General features: G+C 40.5%; 1 protein-coding gene across 1 annotated transcript in view; it reads left to right on the top strand.

The window, feature by feature from the left end:
* The first annotated feature begins 446 nt into the window (after positions 1-446).
* Positions 447-22,186, top strand: part of LOC122973339 (RNA polymerase II elongation factor ELL2-like) — a 32,738-nt gene continuing 10,998 nt past the window's right edge. Inside the window, exons 1-5 of the mRNA XM_044340802.1 lie at positions 447-635; positions 1,235-1,282; positions 17,025-17,152; positions 18,381-18,544; positions 21,188-21,435. Of these exons, the coding sequence (XP_044196737.1) occupies positions 498-635; positions 1,235-1,282; positions 17,025-17,152; positions 18,381-18,544; positions 21,188-21,435 (726 nt within the window). The 5' untranslated portion in view covers positions 447-497. The remainder of the gene's footprint in view (positions 636-1,234; positions 1,283-17,024; positions 17,153-18,380; positions 18,545-21,187; positions 21,436-22,186) is intronic.

Raw genomic sequence — 22,186 nt, 5'->3', positions numbered from 1 at the left:
CTGGTCAGTCTTTTCTATGCTACTGTAGAAATATGGCGGTGCTCCATGGCAGAGGACCCGTTTCCTATTTAGATACAAAGGGCTCATTCTAAGGTAACAAAAACATAATGATTCTTATTTCCAGGTGATTATACACTAATTAAAACATACTTATAAATATTATATTCCATTTCTGCCAAATCCATTCTGCTAGATGCCACTAAATCCTACACACTGCACCTTTAATATTAAAGAAGGAGCACATAAATTCAACAGTAATCCTACAGACGGTGTGTCTGGGACTAACAAAGAGCAACCAACTATGAAAAGAATAAAGAAAAAGATGTCATAATGAGGATGTGGTAATTACATATTGTATATATATATTTATTGTATAAATAGAGATACAGTTGTCTTCGCTGAGCCCCGCCCACACGGTGACGTAGGAGGCAGAGTGTTGAGCTGAGGGCTGAGAGAGGAAAGCTGCTTTAATTGCGGGGCAGAGAGAAAAGCCAGCGATGGCTTCGCTCAGGCAAGAGCACCACTATGGGCTCTCCTGTGGAAAAAATAACAAAAACAGCCCCAACAGGACGCTGTACCATGTCAAGCTCACGGACACGGCTATCAGAGCGCTGGAGGCTTACCAAAACATCAAGGTACCGAGATAAACACACAAGCAACACTTGTCAAAGTTGTCGCTTGTGCTTCTCCTCTTTTCTAATTTGTTGAACTGTTACACTTGGTTAAATTACTGCTCCGTTGTGTATATTTTTTTAAAAGCCTTTTTATATTTCTATAACCTTTAGTCTGTCTTTAAATATATAAGTAAATAAATGAGAGTCGCTCAAGCAAGTTCACAGTTATTCTAACTGCGTTACCCCCTGAGTCAGTTATTGGCTGCATTTCTGCATCGCATACCGGGACGTGAAACCTGTGATTGTCGGGAAAGACTAACCCGTCAGCTATATGCTGGGAAACCTTCCTTGTGCTTCAAAGTAAAGAGAGGGAGAGAGAGAGTGAGAGAGAGAGAGAGAGCCAGCAGTCTGCCTGGTTATCTAATTGACAAGTCCGCTAGTTTGTCTCATAATGAGCTCCAGTAGTGGAGACCATTAGCAGCACACAGGCGTTTAAGATGTGTAACTTTACATTAAAGCATAATTATGTTTAGATTACAGACTTCCCTGAATATGTGCAACTATAACACAACCAATCCCGTTCTTCCTGTAAGATTTAATCTGTCTTTCTTTCTCCTCAGGGATCTTTACCAAGTGAACCATCCATTTGTTTCAAAGGAAACCAAGGGGTAAGTTTTTTGCTACAAGTTCAGTTTATTGTGCACATTAAGTCTAATCTTGTCATAAATCCAATCAAACAGTAAAGCACTGGCAGCTTAAGTTTCAGGTGGCTTAATCACTTTTGTTATTTAACTCGTCTGCGTCCCACAAGGCTTTATCTTATTTCTTTAAGTGGATTAAACCATTATCAGATGATGAAACAGTGCTTTTGTTAAGAAGGCAACTCATCACTTTTATTTTGCACGTTTCTTCAAATAAAGGTGTATGTCATGTTTGTTTTTTATTTCAAAAGAAGCGTTTGTTTGTCACCAATGGCTGTTGGCTCACATAGCCCATCATATACTGTATACTGCACCAGTGGGAGCGCTCAGATGGGAGCTTATAGCTGGTCGTCTCCAGCAGATAGGAGGCATGCAGGTTACTGGGTCAGGCTGGTGACTGTGGAGAAGCTTTGTTAGGTCAGTGAGCGGCGCTGGGAAAAGGATAGGAGGGAGGGAGGGAGAAGTGCACACACACACACACACACACACACACATACGCTGACAAAGCCAGAGTCAACAGTGGAGAGAGGACTTCTAAGTCAAATGAAGAGCCCTCAGTGACGCAGATTAGCCTTTTGCACCTTGTTTTCCTGTAGGAAAATACACTTTAATACTGTGTGTGAGTGTGTGTGTAATAAACAAAGACATGACTACATCAGTAGTGTTCTCGGGCTTTTGAATTTGAACCATAATCTTTAGTATGTAGCCTGAACTATGCATGTTTAGACTGAAGTGAAGAGCAGCAGTGTCCTTGGGGAATAGTTTACTTTCAGTCAATGCTAATTGCACGGGCTTGGAAAGAGTTGCAACCCCCTTCCTGTCTTGACAAGACGAGCTGAGAGGTGGTGAGTTTTGTAAGGGGGCTTGTGTGGTTAAGAGAGTGGTTTTAAGTGTGTGTGATAGTGGAGTGTGTGTTCCTTTTACCTTGTCTGAATTTTAGTTTTAACTGATTACGTGTTGCACCTGAAAAATGGCTTTTTCCAGTCTTTTTCAGCATTCTTTATATCTCTCTCAAGTCAAATTCATTTCTACTTTTTGTATATTGTTAATACTTTTATTATGGTCTAGTGGTTGGCACTTTCTGATTATTCCAGGAAGTTTCTGTAACATGTCCAAACTAGCTCCTGCACAAACTGTCATGATACCACAGGATTGAGAAGCAGTACTCTGCTTGAGGGTCAGGTGTTGGAGGTCAGCTGCTGTTTTTTTTTTTTGTCTGGCTCTGTAGATCCCGACTGCAACTCCAACGAGGCACCGGGCGTCGACAGGAATATGTCTGGCATTAAATTAGAAGAAAAGCTGCAGATCTAATCCACAGCTTCAGGTCTTTAGTCTACACACTAAGCTGCGGGACAGAGTTTGTGCTGAGAAGTAGTTGGTTGGCCATAAAACCTGGCAGGATGGTTGGATTCAGCCCATTTGATTGGAGAAATAAATGTTGCTGTAAAAGAAAGTGTTTTGAAATAGAAATCTAGTTTACTAAGGACAAGCAGTTTGCTAGTATTGTCTGGTACCCAAAGCAGGAGAGAGAAAGCTTTTAAAACAAAAGGAGAGAATAAAATTTTGAATTACATTGATTTATATGATACTTTTTCTCAACAAAGACGGTGCTGGTGAGATTTCAGCACATTACTGCATCAAATACAGTATTGAAAACACCAATCAATACTAACATAAAACATGTTGGGGGACCTGTGTGAGGCCTAGGTCTGTTTGGGTGAGGTTTTACATCATGACAGTTCATTTTTGCACCTGTGGCGTCATTGTGATGCAGAGAATTTCACACCCCTCGCTATATGTAGCACTGAAGTTATTAGCCAAATGAATGTTTAGAGGTAATTACAGGAGCTATAATGCTCTTGATTACAGCGTGAGGCATCGTGCCTTCAGTTTGCATTAGCTTTCCCTGTCTGTCTGACTCAGACATTCATGAGTGTTTGTGTGTGTGTGTGTGTGTGTATCACTGGCACACTTTAGTTGCAGTAATAGCCAGGCAGATGACATGAACTCTGGCCTGCTAATTTCCCCCTCACATTCCCAGGTTGTAGTCCCACATTTTCTGTGTGTGTAATTTAAAAGAGACAACACACACACCCTGGATGCTGATGTGTGACTGATATGCTAAATTCTGTGCATGTATGCATGCATTTTTATGTGTTAAGTGTTTGAATTTGCATGCTATAACATGGGTGTGGATCTGGTTGGGTTTTTTTTTTATGCGTTTATGTGTCCTGTGTGGCCCTAAAGGCATGATTTATTCATGTCCCACCTCCTTTTTCCTGTCCTGCCCCCTCTGCCCATTGTGCAGCAGTCTTTACCCTGGCAGGACCAGAGTGGATCCCCTGAGGACCCTCAATGTGTGGTGTGTGTGTGTGTGTGTGTTTGTTTATTTGGTTTGTCTGTGCCTACAAAAGAGTGCGAGAGAATGAGAGAATATTGGTCACTTTCTATGTGTGTGAGTGAGTGTGTAGGTTTTTTGTCTGTCTGTGTGTGTTTAGGCTGCCTATGCTCAGATCCCCAGAGTCCCCCCTGATTGTGTGTTGTCTCCGCTGATTTGAATAACAATGAGCAGGGGAATGCAGCCTGTGTGTTGTCACCCTGCTTGGATCACCCAAAATGAATCGGGTTTTTCAGCCTAACGCATTACAGTCAGTCCAGATGTGCTGTGGCCTGCCCCGAGGGTTTGTTTGTGCCCAACATGATAGAAGCTTCCCTGCTGTGGATCTAATGGAGTGGAGACTAAAATGGAGAGAGCTGCAAACAACTTCTGTTGTACACATAGTTATTCAACCATGACCAAAGTTTTAGAGTCTAGACTTTTATGTGGTCTGTATTTTACATTAGGATAAATTATGTTTTGGTACGAGTACAGAAGAAGCTGAATAATCAAAGTCATAGATATCAAAGCTGTGTGTAATTTGAGCATAAATCATTTTGAAACATGAAATTAAAAAGTATTTAACAGCACGTGAAAAGATGTAGGGCAATTAAGAATATAAGCATGTGTATATTTTCACATTACAAAAGAGCTTTCACTGCATTTCAGTAATCTCTTCAGTATACTGTATATGTTGTGTGTGTCACTTGTGATAAATGTGTGTTGTTTTCTCTCAGATCACGTTAATCAGTGAGTGCCCACAATGGGAAAATTGTTGAGGGATTATGATGTTTTAAACACTGGTGGTTATAGCTTGCTACTTTTTTTTTTTTCTAAAAAGCCGAGAATGAAAATCTTGCGTGCACCCACCGGATTACATGTTTATTTAGCGAACGTGTGAGTGCAAGACGAAGACAAGCGCCCTCAGAGATCCAGCTGCAGTGCTGGAAAATGCGTTCTCTGTCTGATTAAGCAGCTTGGAGATATGGAGCACATCTTGGCTCGCCGAGGAACGTGTCCCGTCTAATTCCCTCCCTCATGTGAAAATCCACACCATAAGCTAATGAGGCATAAAAGGGCACTTGTTTTCCCCACACATGTGTCATGGTATGGCCCTACATGTCTGGAAAGATAGCATTCTGTGTAAGATCCCACCTTGCTTCGGGGGATAGAAGGAGGGGCTTTTGTCGGGGCACGGTGACCCACAATTTGTTGAAGTTGACAGTTTGGCCCTCGGGCACCTGCCAGAGACGTATCATTCTTGGCATTAGAGGGGGAAACCTCAGGGGATGCTTGTGGCACAGCACCCCTCCTTTCCGCCCTCCCCCTCTATACCCAACTTCCTCTCCCCCAGTACAGGAGCTTGCAGCTCTGGCAGCAGCTCTGGCCCTCTGTGAAATTGCAAATGAAAAGGAGTGGAAGGTGATTACAGGCTCGGGCTTGATTACATGCACTGTCTCCCACTGAAGGCAGCCACATTAATCACCTAGTGCCAGAATGTGGAGCTCAGCTAGAGAGAAGACACCGCGTTGCTCGAAGCGTCGGCTAATTGACTGTAGGATCATAAAAACACGCAAAATCCCTGTTTCTCTCTTTGTATGTTCTGCTCCTTCTTCGCCGTGTCCCGTCCCTCTCTCTTCCAGTCGGCCAGAGACACAGACGCACATTGTGTTTCGTATCGCTGTCCTACGTTGTGGTGGGGGCTCGTCTTAAATGGCATGTGTCAACTTGTGGCCCTGGGAACGATTCTGCTCTTTTGTTTGTGATGAGATGATGAGAAGTAGTGTTTACTGAAGTGTGGTGAGGATGAGGGTGGTGGCTGGCTGGCTGGTTGGCTGGCTGTCTGTCTGAGCGTGTGTGTGTGTGTGTGTGTGTGTGTGTGTGTGTGTGTGTGTGTGTGTGTGTGTGTGTGTGTGTGTGTGTGTGTGTGTCTGTCTCTGTGTGTGTCTCTAAGCCAGTGGCGAAGATGTTTGGCTGATAGCTCGACTTTGGCCTTTCTCCCTCCTCAGGCTTATGAGTGGCAGTAATGCTGATTACACCCCGGTGAGAGGAGCTGGAGCTGAGCCTCCCTTTGCTCACGCTGGATTAACACAGACACACACACACATGCACCGAGTTTGCATTAGCACCCAGCCCAGAGTGACTTGCCTCCTGCTGTTAGCAGACAGCGGTGGTGGCGACAGGTTTCACTCCCTCCTTCTCCTCCTCCTGCACCTCCTCCCTCTCCTCCTATCAACCAGAAAGGGGAAGCAGTGCCATGGCATCCCACTCTGGAGCCGAGGAGGCCAGAACAAAAGACAGCCTGTTTTCAGAAGGCCATTACTCAGACTGCAGAGGATGTGGAAACAATAGGCTGCATGAGATCTACACCCAGACCCCACATTCAACCAAAAGCTAGCAGGAAACATAAGCCCTGTGCACCGACAGCAGTCTCTCACAGTTTTTGTTCAATTGACTTTATAGTTTGATAAAGTCAGGAAAATTAGCCTTTCCCGTCCATGTCTCCAATGTGTGGAGACATTTATGATTTCAACTCATTTTGACTGAGTCAAAACCTAAAGTGCTGAATTTTTTAGAAATGGCAGCATTATGTGTTCAGTGTTACATGGCAACGGCTGGGAAGTATTTCTCAGGAGAAAATTTTAAATCATATGTAGGGTGATCCTGTTGAGCAAGGCTTGTACTTGTGTCTCATCTCACTCAGTGGGTGTACATGCACACTAATGATTAGATTTGTAACCAGATTACTATACTCCGGTTATTGCAACTGTTATGTAAACAAATTAACTTGGTCAAAATTGAAGTAAGCAAGATTTTTTTGTCAATCTGTCAATGTATTTCTTGATCAATCAAACAACTCATGTAAACTGGTGTTATTGCTTTTGGGGTTATTGGGGAAGTCAGGGGAAAATGGAGTTATTACCTTAATTTGGTTATTGACAATAATCGTGGTGTTAATATTGTAGGTCAGTATGAAGAAAAGCATCATTATCAAATGTAAGGAAGAAAAACTGACGAGCCATCATCTCATCTTATATTGTTTAATCTTAAACAGAAGAAATCTTCAGAAATATTGTATTCATTGAGTCTGATTGCAGACCTCTGAGTCAGTGAGCAAAGTAGAGATTTGGGCGGAGATTCAAATAGTGAATAAATAGAGTGAAACAAAATATCACTTCAGCCCTATTATCAGGCTAGTTTTTAGTGAGTAGATGTAAACTGATGGCAAAAAAGGTTGGCAGAGAAATACTTTCATTTGATTGTAAATGCAGTAAATGAGCAGAGCAGACATGGCATGCATAGAAAAACCTGCTGTTTTGATCCTGTTCCCCCTGTATCAAAGACCGTTAACACCATAGCCTCAGACCCACAAGCAGGCATATTGATGCACAATTAAGTGTAAACACACAATCACAGATCACAGATATCACTGCCCATACTAGTATTTCTGGTTTTCTCACAGTGGTACCTTTCAGCACAGAACACCCTAAAGAGCCCAGGAAACTGCAAGTAACGACTCACCAAATCTTAAATCTGCTGCTGCAGTGTTCCCTTACATAAGCTGATGGGGTGAAAAGTTGAAATGTCTTCACATTTATTCAGCTAAATTATAACATGATTAATATAGCAAGATCATGCACAAACATTGTGGAGGCCTTAGGGAATAGATGTGTGCTGATTTATGTGTGTGTGAAATGGAGGGAGTGTCCTGCTCAGTTCAGTCAGTATAGAAACAAACAGGAAGTCAGAAAGTGACATTCAAGTGAAGTTAATACAAGAAGATCCTATTAGTTACAGCAGTATGGTTTTGTTTGGTTTGCATTTCACCCGTGAGCTATGGATACTGTTTAAAGTGGTGCACTGATGCACCTACACAGGTGTTTTCACTTAATTAGACTGATCAGACTTCTTCTCAGGACTGTGTGGACACGCACAGATCATGATCGATTGGTGTCTCTTTCCTGTGAGCTTTATTGCACCTGATAGGGTGGGATAAATTACACTAGCATTTAAAACTGTTCATTTTTTCTGTGGACCACCAACAGCCGCACATGTAGTAAGACTACTAATTTTCCTTTTTCTCTGCAGGCTTGTGTCGATGGAAATTACAAAATGTGAAAGGAGTGAAGTAAAAAGTGTAGTGAAGTTTGCAGACGAAGAAAACAGATGAACAGACAGGCCTACGCCAAGAGTAATGCCTTCGAGAGAGAGAGATTTATGAAGAGAGAGACAGACAGAGAGACGTGGAGGCAGACTGACAGACCGAGGTAGCACAGAAAAGAGTTGGAAGAGTTGTTCTTTACTGCGCTAATTAAAATGAAAATAGGGAATGTGTAGAGGGGGACAGAGGAAGGTTCAGGCTCGTCTGGAAGTGAATGGGTGAAGTGAGTCGGCATCAGGGGCCACGGTTTGGGTTAAAACAATGAATCATATGTGGAAACAGTTGTCAGATTCAGGCTCGTCTTGGTTTGCCCCTTCACATTTTGGCCTCTGGGGTCACTGAGCATTACTGAGGTCATACGTCACTCCTAAGTTTTTTATTACATTAATTTCATAAGAATGGACTCTTGCTAGTGTGTGTATTTACAATTAACCATCTTGGTAACTTTGTCTACGTTTGATGTTTTGTTTTGTTGTTCCGGTTTTCTTTTATTTGACAATCGCAAAGATCAGGAGCAGCCCACAGATTCCCTGAATATTTTACTTGAAAGGAAGACAATAAATATTTCATTATGCATGGTCAGTTGAATTCTTTAAGAGCCAAGTCCTTTGTAATAGCGCCTCTCTGGGTTTGAATTGCCATGTGTGGCTCTCAGGAGAACGTGCTTTGGTGCGGGCCCCAGCAGCTGGGAACGAGAGTGCTTGTTGTAGTTTGCACAGTGGGGGTCTAGAAGTCTGCCCGTGGAGGTCATATGAGCAGCCATCTCTGGCTAAATGCCAGCGAGTGCTGCTCAGTGCACTCACTGGGCATTTATAACAGCTGGAATCCTGTGACGGCACACATCAATCCAGTGAACACAGAGTCCATAAATAATTAATTGTTACTGTGGAGGGAGATTGGAGGAAATGTCCTCTGATGATCCCCTCACTGACAGAATCATGTCTTTGTCTTTTTAATTCTTGAAAGTGGCACAGGCTTCTCTTAATAAGCATAACAATTCAGTTATAACTTATTTAAAACATTAAATTTCTACCTAGATGTACAATGTGTCTGCAGATGATATGTGAGATGTGTGAACTCACAGGCTTTCCAGCTCTTACAAAAACTAATGCTGCTGCTGCTGCTGCAAAAAAAAAAAACATTCCTGTGCAGCCTTGTGCTTTTAGTCAGTGTAAACTCAGAGAGGATTTCAAGGTTGAGTTTAAACAAGTCCAGTGTCGTTTTATGACTTTGTTTTGTTGGGTTCTTACATTTTACAGATAAGCTCCCACTATGTTCTTGTGAAGTGGCATTTGTCCAGATCATTACTTTTCTAATACCTCCCAGGAAATACTAATCACACTTAATGTGAAAGTTGGATTTGACTGGAAGTGGAGCTCAAAACAAGCAACAAGCCTCTATTTAAGTAATCCACATGAGCAGCATTTGCCAGGTAGACAGTGAACCTTTCATTTATCTACTTTGTTGCCTCAACAGGCAAATGGTCACCAAAACTTAGTGTAAGCCCTGCATCTTTTTCATAGGATTTTGTGTTTTTTTTTTGTTGCACTAATGATTTTTATCATTATAGACAGAGGTGGCATAAATTTTAAGTCTTCCGATTGTTTTGTCCGAACAAGAGTCCCAATCCTAGAGATAGCTTATTCAATTTAAAATGGTATGGAACTAAAAAAAACAGTTAATCCTGGTATTTGATAAAAGGGAGTTAGATAACGTTGCACGTTTTTGCAATAATGGGAGTGGGGGATAATCACTAGTCCACCAGTTGAATGTAAGTCCAATATTCACTCTCCGTTTCGCTCTGTTTTGGTCTCCACCATTTCCTGGGGTAAATACCTGGCTCTTTAGCTGCTAAATGCTAACTTTGCTAACTTCAGCTAACTTTGTGTGCTAAGGCTGTCAACAAATATACTAAATTCGATTATATAATCAATTTGTAAAAAACAAACAAACACATTCGATTGTGAAAATGAATATTCAACTCCTGAAAAACAAAAAAGCAGCACTACTGTAGCTGTCTGCCTTGTGAGTTCTCGTGTGGGCCTGGGCTGCTGCACTGAATGCGCTGCATGACGGACAGGAGTCATATAACGTCACTTTCATTGATTGAAAATGAAATGAAGGTCAAGTTGAAATGAGCGAATAATTCAACAACAACGACCGCGTTGAAATGATGGCAGAGAGTTCACAACCCAACTTGGCCACAGAGAGAGTGATTTGCACTCTGAGCAATCCAAAAAGCCCCATTAGGAAATACTTCAGATTATGGTAATCAGTATGAATATTAACTAACCTGTATAAAAATTAGGCTACCGAATAATATATTAGTCGCGAATCATTCGTTTGATCTCGCTCCGAGAGACAGCTCGTTTTCAGTTCTCACTTTAACAGAAACCACAGCGCAGTGAGAGAGACGTCTACGGCCTTTAAATGCAGTTTTTTGGTATAGGACATTATTTTATTTGATTGTTTTGTAATGTGTAGGTATGTGGATCTTTTAAAAGATGTGTTTATGTTGAAATAAATATACCTATTCAAGTACTTATTTCTTTTCTTGTATTGTTTTGCCCTCATATGGACATAATGCCCAAAAATAGATATTCGAATGGTTCAAACCCATGTGTTTTTTTAGAGGGAATAATCAAACGTCATTTTTGGCCAATTTTGGCAGCCCTACTGTGTGCTGGTAGTGTGGTGTTAAGGGCTTTTTTCCTGAAAACCTGCTGTGGCTGGAACAACATTGATTAGACTGTATTGCACCTCAGTAAAACAACGTAAAACAACACAAAGTTATGCTAACATGCTGATGTTCAGCAGATATAACGCCTTGGACACACTGGATGCCTGAACCTCAGCAGTGTGTGTGCGTCGCTGAACTGCTGTGTCTCTCACGCTTGCAGCATCCACACAGGAAGCATGTCTGCTGCGGCACTTCTGTCACTGGCAGCCCTATCTTTCTAGTTTTCAGCCTGGGCGGGCAGTGTGGCCGCTCTAACCTGTTTACATGGGCACCGAAATGAAAAGCAAGAGGTCCCGCGACGCACACGCGCTGCTCACGCATCCAGTGTGTCCCAGGGGTAATGTTTACAATGTATACTATCTTTATGTTGCATGTTAGCATGCTAACTTTCTTCTGATTATCTTTGTGGGTTTACAAGCGACACCTTTTGCAGTACTTATAAGCAACTTTAAAAGATCACTTGATTATCAAAACTGTTTAATTAGTTTTTCTGTTGGATGAAGTAATTGATTTATTAGGTAATCATTTTAGGACTAGTAGGGATAAGATTATCTCAAACCTCAGTTCTCAAAGAACTAAAATATGAACTGTTGTTTTGTGAGGCTCAAACTACCAACTATTCCTCTGGTTTCACAACTAATTTAAAGTTAGTACTTTAGTAGTAGTTTAGTAGTAGTTAGTAATTTTGTTAATCAGAAGAGGTAGATTGCTTGAACAGATTGGGAGGTGTAAGATGCTTGGACTGACAAAGATGAGCAAGCAGTTAGTGTTTGCTGAGACAGCTGTATTTATATCACTGTCACCATAGTGGCTGTTTAAATAACAAGACTTTAAATGTTTAGTTAATGGATATGACTAAGTGGTCATTAAAAAAATGTGCATAATCTTGTGAAATGTTAAAAAAAAATTGTCTCATGGTGAGAAATAATCCACTCCAGTGTGATGATATCTACGCATGTTTTTTGACCTCTGTCTCACACAAACAATGACACATCCAGGATTAACCTACAGGCTGTAAGAGTGTATCATTGAAGGGCTGCCCACAGGCAAATATTACATAATCCAGACCAAGACACGCATTAAAATGTCAGACACTGAGGAGATCCACCTGCGCAGCGACATGCAATCTGGTATATATCTTTCAGCGCTATCAGAGCTCAGCTGTATATAGTTTGTATAAATTCCTACAGTGAAAGCCTGCGTGTAAAGACATGTGGAGCAGGCTGATAAGAGAATAGAGCCAACGTCTGTGTTGCTTTGTTGCACATTTACGTAAAAACATTTGAAGTGACTTTTGAAAAAGAACAGAGAAGCAGTTGGCCAACCTACTTAATGTGTGGGCTGAGCAGCATTCACAAAACTATTAGTTCAGACTGAGTTCACAACCTTTTTTAAACATTCATTCATTAAACTTTCTATCATGTTCAGATCGCCTTTGTAAGCAGAAATGGAATTTTAAAAAAATGTTTGAAATGACAGCTTGTTTACCTGACCATCATCAGGACATTTGTTAATGTTTAACAAGTTAAACATTGGTTTATTAGGGAACAATTTATCCTGTGAGCATGATTGCATTAAAAAAAACTCTCTGATTCCTAGTTTGGGTGGACGTTCAGTGTTGTTCCTGCTGTGCAACAGTCAAAAACAAAAACACAGTACAAATAAATACATAAATGGTGTTTCTCTCACATTCAGTAGAGTAGGGATCAAGAACCTCACAACTCTTATTAAAATGTTATTTGACTCCTGCATTTACAGTTTTTCTTCCATATAGTGGATGTCACAATCCTCACAACTTAAACACAGTTTCAATCATGCAATTAAAGTTGAAAAAATATTATAGTTTCATCATTAGTAATATGAATATCTAATTAACAAATAATTGTAATTATTTAAATGTAACAAGTTGAGAATTGTTGGTACTCTGATTCACTGGTAGAGATACATTATGAGCCATGACGTGCATTAGCTGTTACAATAAATTAGGCAATGTTACTGGAAGGCCAAAGAAAGCACTTGAGCTTAGGCTAAGACAAAGGCACATTTGCATGCTAGGAAATGTTGGGTGAAGAATTGCAGCACCACAGAGAAATTATTTTATCCATAGTTTGATTTTTAAAAAAGTCAACTAGAATACAGTTATCTGGAGACCATGCAGGGCAACTGTTGTCAAAAGTGCCAATACAAGCAACCTCTTTTATCATTTCATGTTGGAAAGTATGAGGAATTTCTGAGTGTGTGCTACAGCTCCAATGCAAGTAGCCTCAGTCACTGACAAGTTGTCGTCCTTAAACCTGCATTACCAGATTGTTTGACTACTTGGGGTCAGTAGAAATAAAATAAGCTCACAACAACACAATGCTGACATATTATCACCTTGGAAGTTGATATGAAAAAATTGTTGGCAAACAAGTTTGCTTATTTACTTATCTAGCTGATACGGTGTAACATTAGCATTCATTTGGAGATGTGTTTCTGGCCACCTGATCAATGTAAACCTAGTATTCACTCTCATTTTTAGCTCAGACTTTGAGGGAAATATCTGCTTCTTAAGCTGCTAAATGCTCGACTACGTTCACAAGCTAGTCGCTAACTTGCTCTGTCTGTCTTGGTGCTGATTAGGTAGAATACGGTAGGTTCAACAGAGCTTTTTTGCTGAAAATATCTGTCTTTTGCCACTAAAAATGATGCTGCGAGATTGAGCCAAACAGTCAAGTTGCTGACCGTATAACCAAAACAATGAGCTGAAAGATGTTAAAACACTACATAGAGTTGAGGTTAACTGCAGAGTCAGGTGATAATAATCTGGTGGTTCGTGATTACCAGCAACCCCTTTCACATAAGGCGGAGTAATTTGATTGTTTGTTAATATAACAGCTTTAATAAAAGCCAGTAGTGTAAGGATATTATACAGGGAATAGATAAATATATACCATTCAGAATCTCACTTAATTTAAACCATACCTTTATTTGGTAACACTTTATGGTAAGGCTACGTACCCTTACCATAAAGTGTTACCACATATTTTAACTGTTCAATATTCAAACATACTGTAAATTTAAGATTATACTGCCCAGCTGCCGCACTGCAGCCTCTGTGGATGCTAGTGTCACATGCACACATCCAGGTGGGAAAATCAGAGCAGGAACTGGACATGATTGGCCAAGTATGTTTGAAAAAAACGAGACCAGAGCCATGTGGGAGCATAGGAGCACAATAGGAGAAAGGATAGGAAATCCCCCGTGATACCTTAACGCTTAAAGCCGCTTCCCACCCAAAAAGGATGGCACAGCTGCCTGTAGCATGAAGAATGGGATTGTTGTGAAACTGTTGACCCCCCATCCCCCCCCCACTGTTAGAAGGCAGTGAAGGATACATGTGGTGACAGCGTGGATCTCCTCTGTACGGGGATGTTTCACTCTGACATTTTTCTTGCTGTCTCAGCTGTAGCTCCTGACTAGCTTGTGCCTCTTTCTCTGTTCAGTCAGTCTTATTCTCACGCATGTGCCCTCAAAAGAACTCTTTCATGTACTCTTAAATAGCTGCAAATTTTCCATAAAGTGAAATTAAAATACCAATGAAGTAACTTTAAGAGTCCTGGGAGACTCAACTGATCTGAATGTGAAAGCTCTGAATAAAGTATTTCAGAATCCTGCTTTCATAGACGTGCAATTACATGTTTTTCAGTGGTCAAATCAGTGTAGATCCTTTTTTCTGATCTTCATTTTTCCTGATCTGTTATTATATGTCTCTCTGTGTGTTCGTGTGTGCATTTGTCTGCCCTGGAGGTTGCAGCCTTGGCTCTGCTGCGCTCCACTGAGTCTGCCAGGAGATCTCATGGACGCCTCAGTGGAGCGGACTCTTAAAAACACTGTTTACCCAAGGAGATTTATTTAAAGTTACAGAGCGGCACAAAGTCTCACTCTAGACCGTTTTGTGTGTGTGTGTGTGTGTGTGTGCATGCATGTGTGTGTGTGCGTTAGGTATTTAAATGTGTGTGCTCACATGCAATGCCTCGCTGTGAAAACAAAGATGGAGCAAGTGCTGGATTGCTGTTTCCCAATCCTTTCTTGAAGGCATAGATGACCTAAAATTTAATTTCAATATTTCTCCACAGCTCATCAATCATATTCAAGTGCTTAGTTTGTTGTTTCCAAGCCCTCTTTATCTACTCAGTGACAATGATTAGGGCATTTGTGTACCCTACTGACACAAGACTCAAAAGCATGACATCTGATATCAGGATCTTTGCGGAATGTAAATGAGGCACTCAGACACATTTTTTTAATGTAATTTTGTTGTTTATTTGTGTTATGTATGAAAACACGGATGTAGACTTGAATGTATTAGACGTTCAGACTGAAAACTGCCCAGCGTTAAAACAGTATAAGGACCTGCAGTGGTGAGGGCGTGTTGTTTGAGGTACTGGTGAGACAATTAAATAAGATCCAGGAAGTCCAGTTGGAGTTGCAGATAGAATAATATCTATAATATGTATATATATATATATATATATATATATATGTATATGTATGTGTGTGTGTGTGTGTGTGTGTGTACATGTATATGTGTGTGTTTATCAGAAGCCAAAACACTGCAAAGCTGTTTGTAATACTCACAGACAAGATTTTGCAACTCTGGAAAGTTATGACGGCGGCGAATGTTTTATCTTTTGTTGCAACGATCGCTTGGTAAACAGTTAAATACAGCATACATGTTACAAATAATCCACCAGGAATGTGCACTTCTATGTATGTGATTGGCCAATGCAGCAGCTTACCAGATGATGTCGGGTTGTGTTGCGCCAAAAGTTCAACTTTTTGTCTGACGACCGCTGCGTTTTTTTGTTGAGTCGTGTGCATTGGCAACCCCCCGCATGAGCCTACTGCCCCCATTCAAATGAGTGTTCTGAACACGGCCTTAACCTATGACAGGTCACATGGACAGGTTCCTAGGTGGGTTGAACATGTATACAACAAAAATGGGTCTCCTGTATAGTGGTGGTATTACCACTTGCACAAATGCTCATCAGTAAGGAAAACAAACATATGTGGTAATGACAGATGAGGAAGTAGCCTGTTAGCTTCTGTTTGGAGATAGATGAGGTGAAATGACTTAAAATGGTGTTTTCTTTTTTATACCAACTTGTTCAAGTTGATATTTTCAACTTGAACAACTATCAGTGAGTAGTCAAGGATGGTAAATGTTGGTGGGTCAGTGGGTATGTCTGGCTGTCTTTGCTGACTCCCTGACCTTTCCTGTTCTGCTACCATCACACCAAAATTTCCACCCAAGAAATCTCTCAGTCTGATGGTCATGCTATAAAGTTTAATGGGCACATTCATGCTCCACAGAGGGCGGCTGTGGCTCAGGAGGCAGAGCGGGTTGTCCACTAATCGGAAGATTGGAGGTTGGATCCCTGGCTCCTCCAGTCCACATATGGAAGTGTCCTTGGGCAAGATATTGAACCCCAAATTGCTCCCGATGGCTGCGCCAGTGGTGTCTGTGTGTGAATATGCTTTAGATTAGATCCTGATGAGCAGGTTGGCACCTTGCATGGCAGCCTATGCCAGTCAGTGTAAGAATGTCTGTGTGAATGGATGAATGTTGACATGTATTATAAAGTGCTTTGAAAGTGGTCGAAAGACTAGAAAGGCGCTATGAACCTTCCTCTTATGGCATCTTCAGGCCAAAAATGTCAGCTTTTTACACAATCTATTGAGATGTCATCCATGAAATTTGTTGCACACATTCATGTTCCCAACAAGATAAATTAGTAAAACTTCATTGGCCCTGTGGCCTTTCCTACTGGTATGGTACCACACATTTTTAAATTGTCAGTATATTCCATTCAACACTATTTTTTATCTGTAATGACCAGTGCCACATCAAGGAACTACTAGCAGGCTTTTAGTATAATTATTTCAGGATTAACTGTCCTTTTCAGACCTTAACTTCATTTGCCAGAGTCCAGTCTTTGCAGTGGGCTGAAAGTTGTGAAGAAATAAACTTCATTGATTTATGTTGATTGCAAAAACCATGATTTTGGACAGTCATGTGTTCTTGGCTACAATGCTTTTGGCATCAGAGTTGGCGTCTGAAATTCTGCTGAGTAGATAATTGCTTTTCCCTACAATAAGTTGACAGTTTCAAAAGATAACAAAAGACGCATGAACTCGAGAGGTCTCAGGAAAACATTTACAAGTTAAGGCAGCTGGCTGTTATCAGGCCGGTAAAACAATATAACCTTTTTTTTTACTTAACATGTTCATGTACAAACAAGTAGAGTTGGATTACTTGGGTTGGAATAACCTGTTAATATACACAAATAATCTGTTTATACAGACAATCTGATTAGAAATATCAAATGTTTATGTGGTTTTGGTGAATCTGACTTTTCTTCTTCCTTTTTCTGTGTTTTCTTCTTAGTACATCAAGATCCCTGCTCCCACATCAGAGTCGCCAACTGCTCTTCGCGTCTTCTCCTTCTACTTATCCAGTGACAGCAAAGACCAACCTCAAGCCAGCTTTGACTGCATCCATCAATATGTTTCAAGGTATGAAGGTGAACAGTAGAAAGATACTTGTTATCCTTTATACTGTATGTCTTTACATTAAAGAGTAAATAAAGCACTCTTTAATTTATTTCTTATCAACATTTTACACCGAGCTCAACTATTTTTTTGTCTTATCCAAGATCCTGATTTGAGCTCCTGTGAAAACTATCTAGAAATCTTTTTTTTCCACATAGATCAGCAAAGAATTTTGGCAAATTTATACTGCAAAAGTTGATTCAGTAAAGGTTAGCTAAGGCCCCAGGTATATCTGTTCCAACAATTTTAGATGTTGATCTGATCTACTGGTTGTGGCATAATTGACCCCAGACCATAACTTTTTATTATCTTTATAGGTCAGCAGCCTTTCACCACATCTATTTTCATGATTCGTCAGCTGTCTGTGTGCTTACACCTCTGAAGATATCATAAGAGACGGTTAGCTCACTGCATGCTGTACACAGGATGGGGCTATTGTAATTTCCTGTGTATTTCTGGGCTGACCCTTTCATTACTGAGACCCGTGATGCCTTGTTTATGGAGTGGATATGCATGGAAACTGAGGGTTATGCTCTGTTGCTGCCTCCTGCTGCCAGATGGCTAGCTGCGGTCTGAATTCAAACTAGTTCTGGTTCCAGTCAGCTGCAGGAGCCAAAAGCAACAGTATAACTGGTGAAGAGCGAGATCTTGCTGTTGCTCCTCCTGCATTTGTTTAGATATTTAGAGGATGAAGAGGAGAAATGATCAGTGGTCACATGTATATAACTGTTTGGCTCTAGAATTGGGCTAAAGGCAGGTGGGGAAATAGCTCCTATTTTTTTAAATATATAAAACTGACTTTGGCAGTGCAGGAAATCCCTGATTTATTCACAGCATTAATGCAGGCCAGGTTGATGTATTAAACTTTTTACTTTTGTCCAAGATGATCCTTGTTTTGCAAGTGTGCTGTCAGGAGCCAAGCTAATCCTGGAGGTTTTCCACAGGCTCTATCCTGCTTTGACCCAGGATATCTGACTTTCTCACATGTAGAGGGCTGCAGGGCTATATACAGACTGTGACATAACATACAGTAACCATAGACCTCTTTTAGCCAGCTTTGACCACAAAGCCACGTTATGCTGTGTGGAGTCCATATTGGTATGCTGCTCTGAGATAGCTTATGTCTTTGTAGTGTTCACAGTACAGTCTGCGGAAAGCTCTGCGGTTCAATAACTGTGTTTTTGTTTTGCAGTGACGGCCATGAGCAGCTGGAAGGTCAAGGTATCATCCAGGACAAGATCACAGTGTGTGCCACGGATGACTCCTACCAGATGACCCGTGAGAGGATGTCTCAGGTGGAGAAGGACAGCTGGAGCCGCTCTGCCATTGAGATCAAACCTGGAGCCACACATCCAAGTAAGAATAGACTAGAGGTCTTTGTGGACTAGAGGAAAAGCTGAGGTATCTATGATGCATCTGCAGATTTCCATGGAGTAAGGCCAAACAGTTAAAGAGGGATCAGCAAATTGGATGTGGATACAATGATGGAATTTAAGGAACAAAAGTTGAAATCTGATAGTATCAATAAAAGTAGTAAGAATATTATCCTTAAAGTCCCCTTCCAGCCAAACATGTGTTTTTCTTCTTGTTCCTACAGTTGGATGTTTGAGCTTCACTATGCAGAATGATGTATGTGCAGAGTTTGACTCTTGAAGGCTGTTTTCACATTAATCTGCTGAAAGTGGAAAGTCTCTCTGAGTTCATTGAACATTCGATTTTAAGGGCTGGCCCTACGAGCAGGATTTGTGACATCCCAACTACTTTGGAGCCAATCCTGGTCCAGATGCAACTTACACAAGTGTGACGTGGAAACTTGAAGCCTGCAGTGCACAAACACTGAGAATGAACTTTACAGAGATGTAGGAGACAACAGGAAAACTTCTGAAATGAAATATATTTACATATTTATAGATTCTAGATTTTTAATGAGGGAGAAGGAGTAGTTGCCATTTTAAGGATTTTAACATGGTAATTATACCTTTTTCTGGAAAATTCATATTAGACACACATTATTGTTCCAAGCAGAGAATTTTTTTATGTCTTAATACACGTCTGGAGGGGATCTTTAAATGAGAAAATATTGCTCTATTCATTGCTTCATTTGAAAAACAGATATTTTCCTGTCATGTGTAATGAAACCAGATGTGCAGGCCATATATTGGTTATTCCAATAATACCAAAAGCTAACTCTTGTCCCTTATATTTATTATTTTGTAAAATTTTTGGCGTTTGGTTGCCAGTTTGTTATTAGATCTTATTTAGACTTTCCTCTCACATCTGGCTTTGAAAAGAGTTTTGGCCAAATTGATGGTCTTTGAACCATCATTTCAGAGGTAGAAGGCCAATATGAGATTCAAAGCCAGGTTCTTCCTGCTTACACTATTGGAAAACAGCGTTTTAAAAAGAAGAGTTGGGGGTGGATCTTCAAAACATGGCTTTGGATATTAAATGTGAGCTGTAAAGGGCTTTAACTGTAGTTTCATTTTTTCACCAAACAACTTGGTTTGTTAAAATATGGTCCCACAAGTCGGCAAAATAGCTAAAAGCTTGTGCAACAGTGGCTGACTGTTGTTGCAAATATGTCACAAATAATGATAATAAAAAAAGTTAACCAGAGGTTTGCCACAAAATGTATAAGTAAAAAGTATAAATTCACAGGTGATAAGTTGTTGCTCCAACATTTGCATTTTGACAAAATTTTCAACACATTTCCTGCAACATTTGCCAGAGTTGTCTGTGTGTATGTGTTATCAGATCTTAATCAATAACTTAGAGCATATTAATCATAGGAGAAGCGACATCAGCTGGCAAGCTACTTTCTTCCTTCTTTTCTTTCCTCTTTTTTTCTGTTCTTCAACCTTTGCTGTGGTTATGCAATATTGTTATTTGGCATGATTGTAGACCCCCGTGTCAGTGCTGGAGCCCCAGGGAAGCTGTAACTCCTGGTGGTTTAGACCAAATTTAGACTGTGTGGATTGTGTATCATCAGGTCTTAGGGTGAAGATGACTTCACAGCATATATGCCGATAGGTAAACATTTAATAACTGCACTCTGAAGCCTCAGGAGGTGCTTATAAACACAGTGTATATTATCAGGCATGCCAAAACCTATAGAGCATGCAGTTGCCACTTCATACATCCCACACCATAATTATTACATAATTCAGAGTATTTTTATCATGATTAGTGGCTGGCAGTAGAGTAATGATGATGCATTATTATCATTACTCTACTGCCAGCCACTAATCATGATAGATTTATTATCTCTTGGCAGGACATACTTTTGTGGTTGAAAGTAAAGCCTTCTTTTCCTGTACCTCTGCCCCACTCTGACCTTCAAAGCGCAGATTAACCTGTAATGGGATTAGCACAGAGAGATAGCTTTCACTGCTCTAACATGCCCCATCTGTCTGCAGCAGGGATGTAATGATCAATGGGGTGTTTATATCTGAAGACAAATAGCCACAAGCTAGCATTCAGGTGTGATCTACAGATAAAGGTTATTAGACGATATTTTGATGAATGTTTTCTTGTTCCTCTTCAACCAATTATCATGGTAGAGCATGCACGCATGTTAGGCAGGTAAAGGCAGTGGTGAGAGTCAGGCTTTCAGGCTTCTCTTCTTTTAACTCTTGTCAGTCACATCTCACTGCCTTTGTTTGACCACTTACATAAAAATATGTGTCTGAATTGCACATTTCATTAAGTTCCAGTTGTAGATTTTCTTGCTCAGGGCTTACAAATTAGTCCTAAAGAGCCGAAATTTAGTTTCTATAATGTCTTAGGATTAGCTTATTTTGGATATGTCATATCTTGTCATATTGTCATATTTGAAGCAAAGACATGTGTACTGGTTGTAAAATGTATTGTACTTTATACAGCTTGTACACAAACACAGAGTTTTGGGCACTATAATGAAAATACAGCTCAATGAGTTACACTGTGAAACCTACTAATGAATCCGGTTCTTTCTCGCTATCTGCGTTTTTGTGTGTTCAGGTAAATGTGTCCAAAAGTTCCAAAAGAGGCCAGCACCTCTGTCTGCATCAGACAGCAGCTTCTACAAGCAATCTTCCAACAACCGGAGGAACGGCAGTATGGCCATGCCAACCCAGAAACCCCTGAAAGAGCGCATCATCCACTTGCTGGCTCTCAAACCCTACAGGAAACCAGAGCTACTGCTGTGGCTGGAAAGAGAAAGAGTTAACCCCAAAGACAAGGCTGAGCTCGGTGCTATACTGGAGGAGGTACGCAGAAATAATGTGTATGCATGCATCCATGCGCACACATATAAATGCATAGAAATAAATGCATGCATGCATATACACACATTTGACTCATCACACTACAGACACATCATGCACACATGATTTTCTACATTTATATGACTTGTATATTCTTAAACACACATGTACACATCTAGAAAGACATTATGCACACTGTTGCATGTGTGTGTGCCCATGCATACATGACCTAAAGTTATATCTGCATGCTATGCACAAATAACACACACACACACACACACATTTCTGTCTGGTGGGTGTGTTTGGAGTGAAAACCCAATTGAGCAGTGACATATAAACACTACAGTGTTCCAACCAGCCGTTAACACGTAATAAAATGCATTTAACAACATTAAAAAAACAATTTCTTTCTCACACACACAACTTTATTCATTCCTACTAGTACCAGTGCTTTGCACCAACCTTTCCATTAAAAACAACAACCATAAAAATGCTTAATTTTTGCAGGACTGAACATGATCCTGGTTTAAAGTGCATATGACCCAGAATCTGAAAAGTAGAGATCTTCTTTCCAGCTAGCAAGCATATAATCTTGTACTGAAAGAAACCAGGGGCCAGTTGTGCTTTAATTGAAGCTGTGATCTAATTTAGAAACGTTTACTTTATGTGACTTTCCTGTATACATTTTTGTGTAATTCCTAAATGATGTTTGTGTGCTTTTACTGTCATCATGTGTGTGTTTGGGTGTGTGCGC

This window comes from Thunnus albacares, chromosome 1 (assembly GCF_914725855.1).
Source record: "Thunnus albacares chromosome 1, fThuAlb1.1, whole genome shotgun sequence".
Lineage (NCBI taxonomy): Eukaryota > Metazoa > Chordata > Actinopteri > Scombriformes > Scombridae > Thunnus > Thunnus albacares.
The sequence above is the reverse complement of the archived record's forward strand: the minus strand, read 5'-3'. Positions and strand labels throughout refer to the sequence as shown.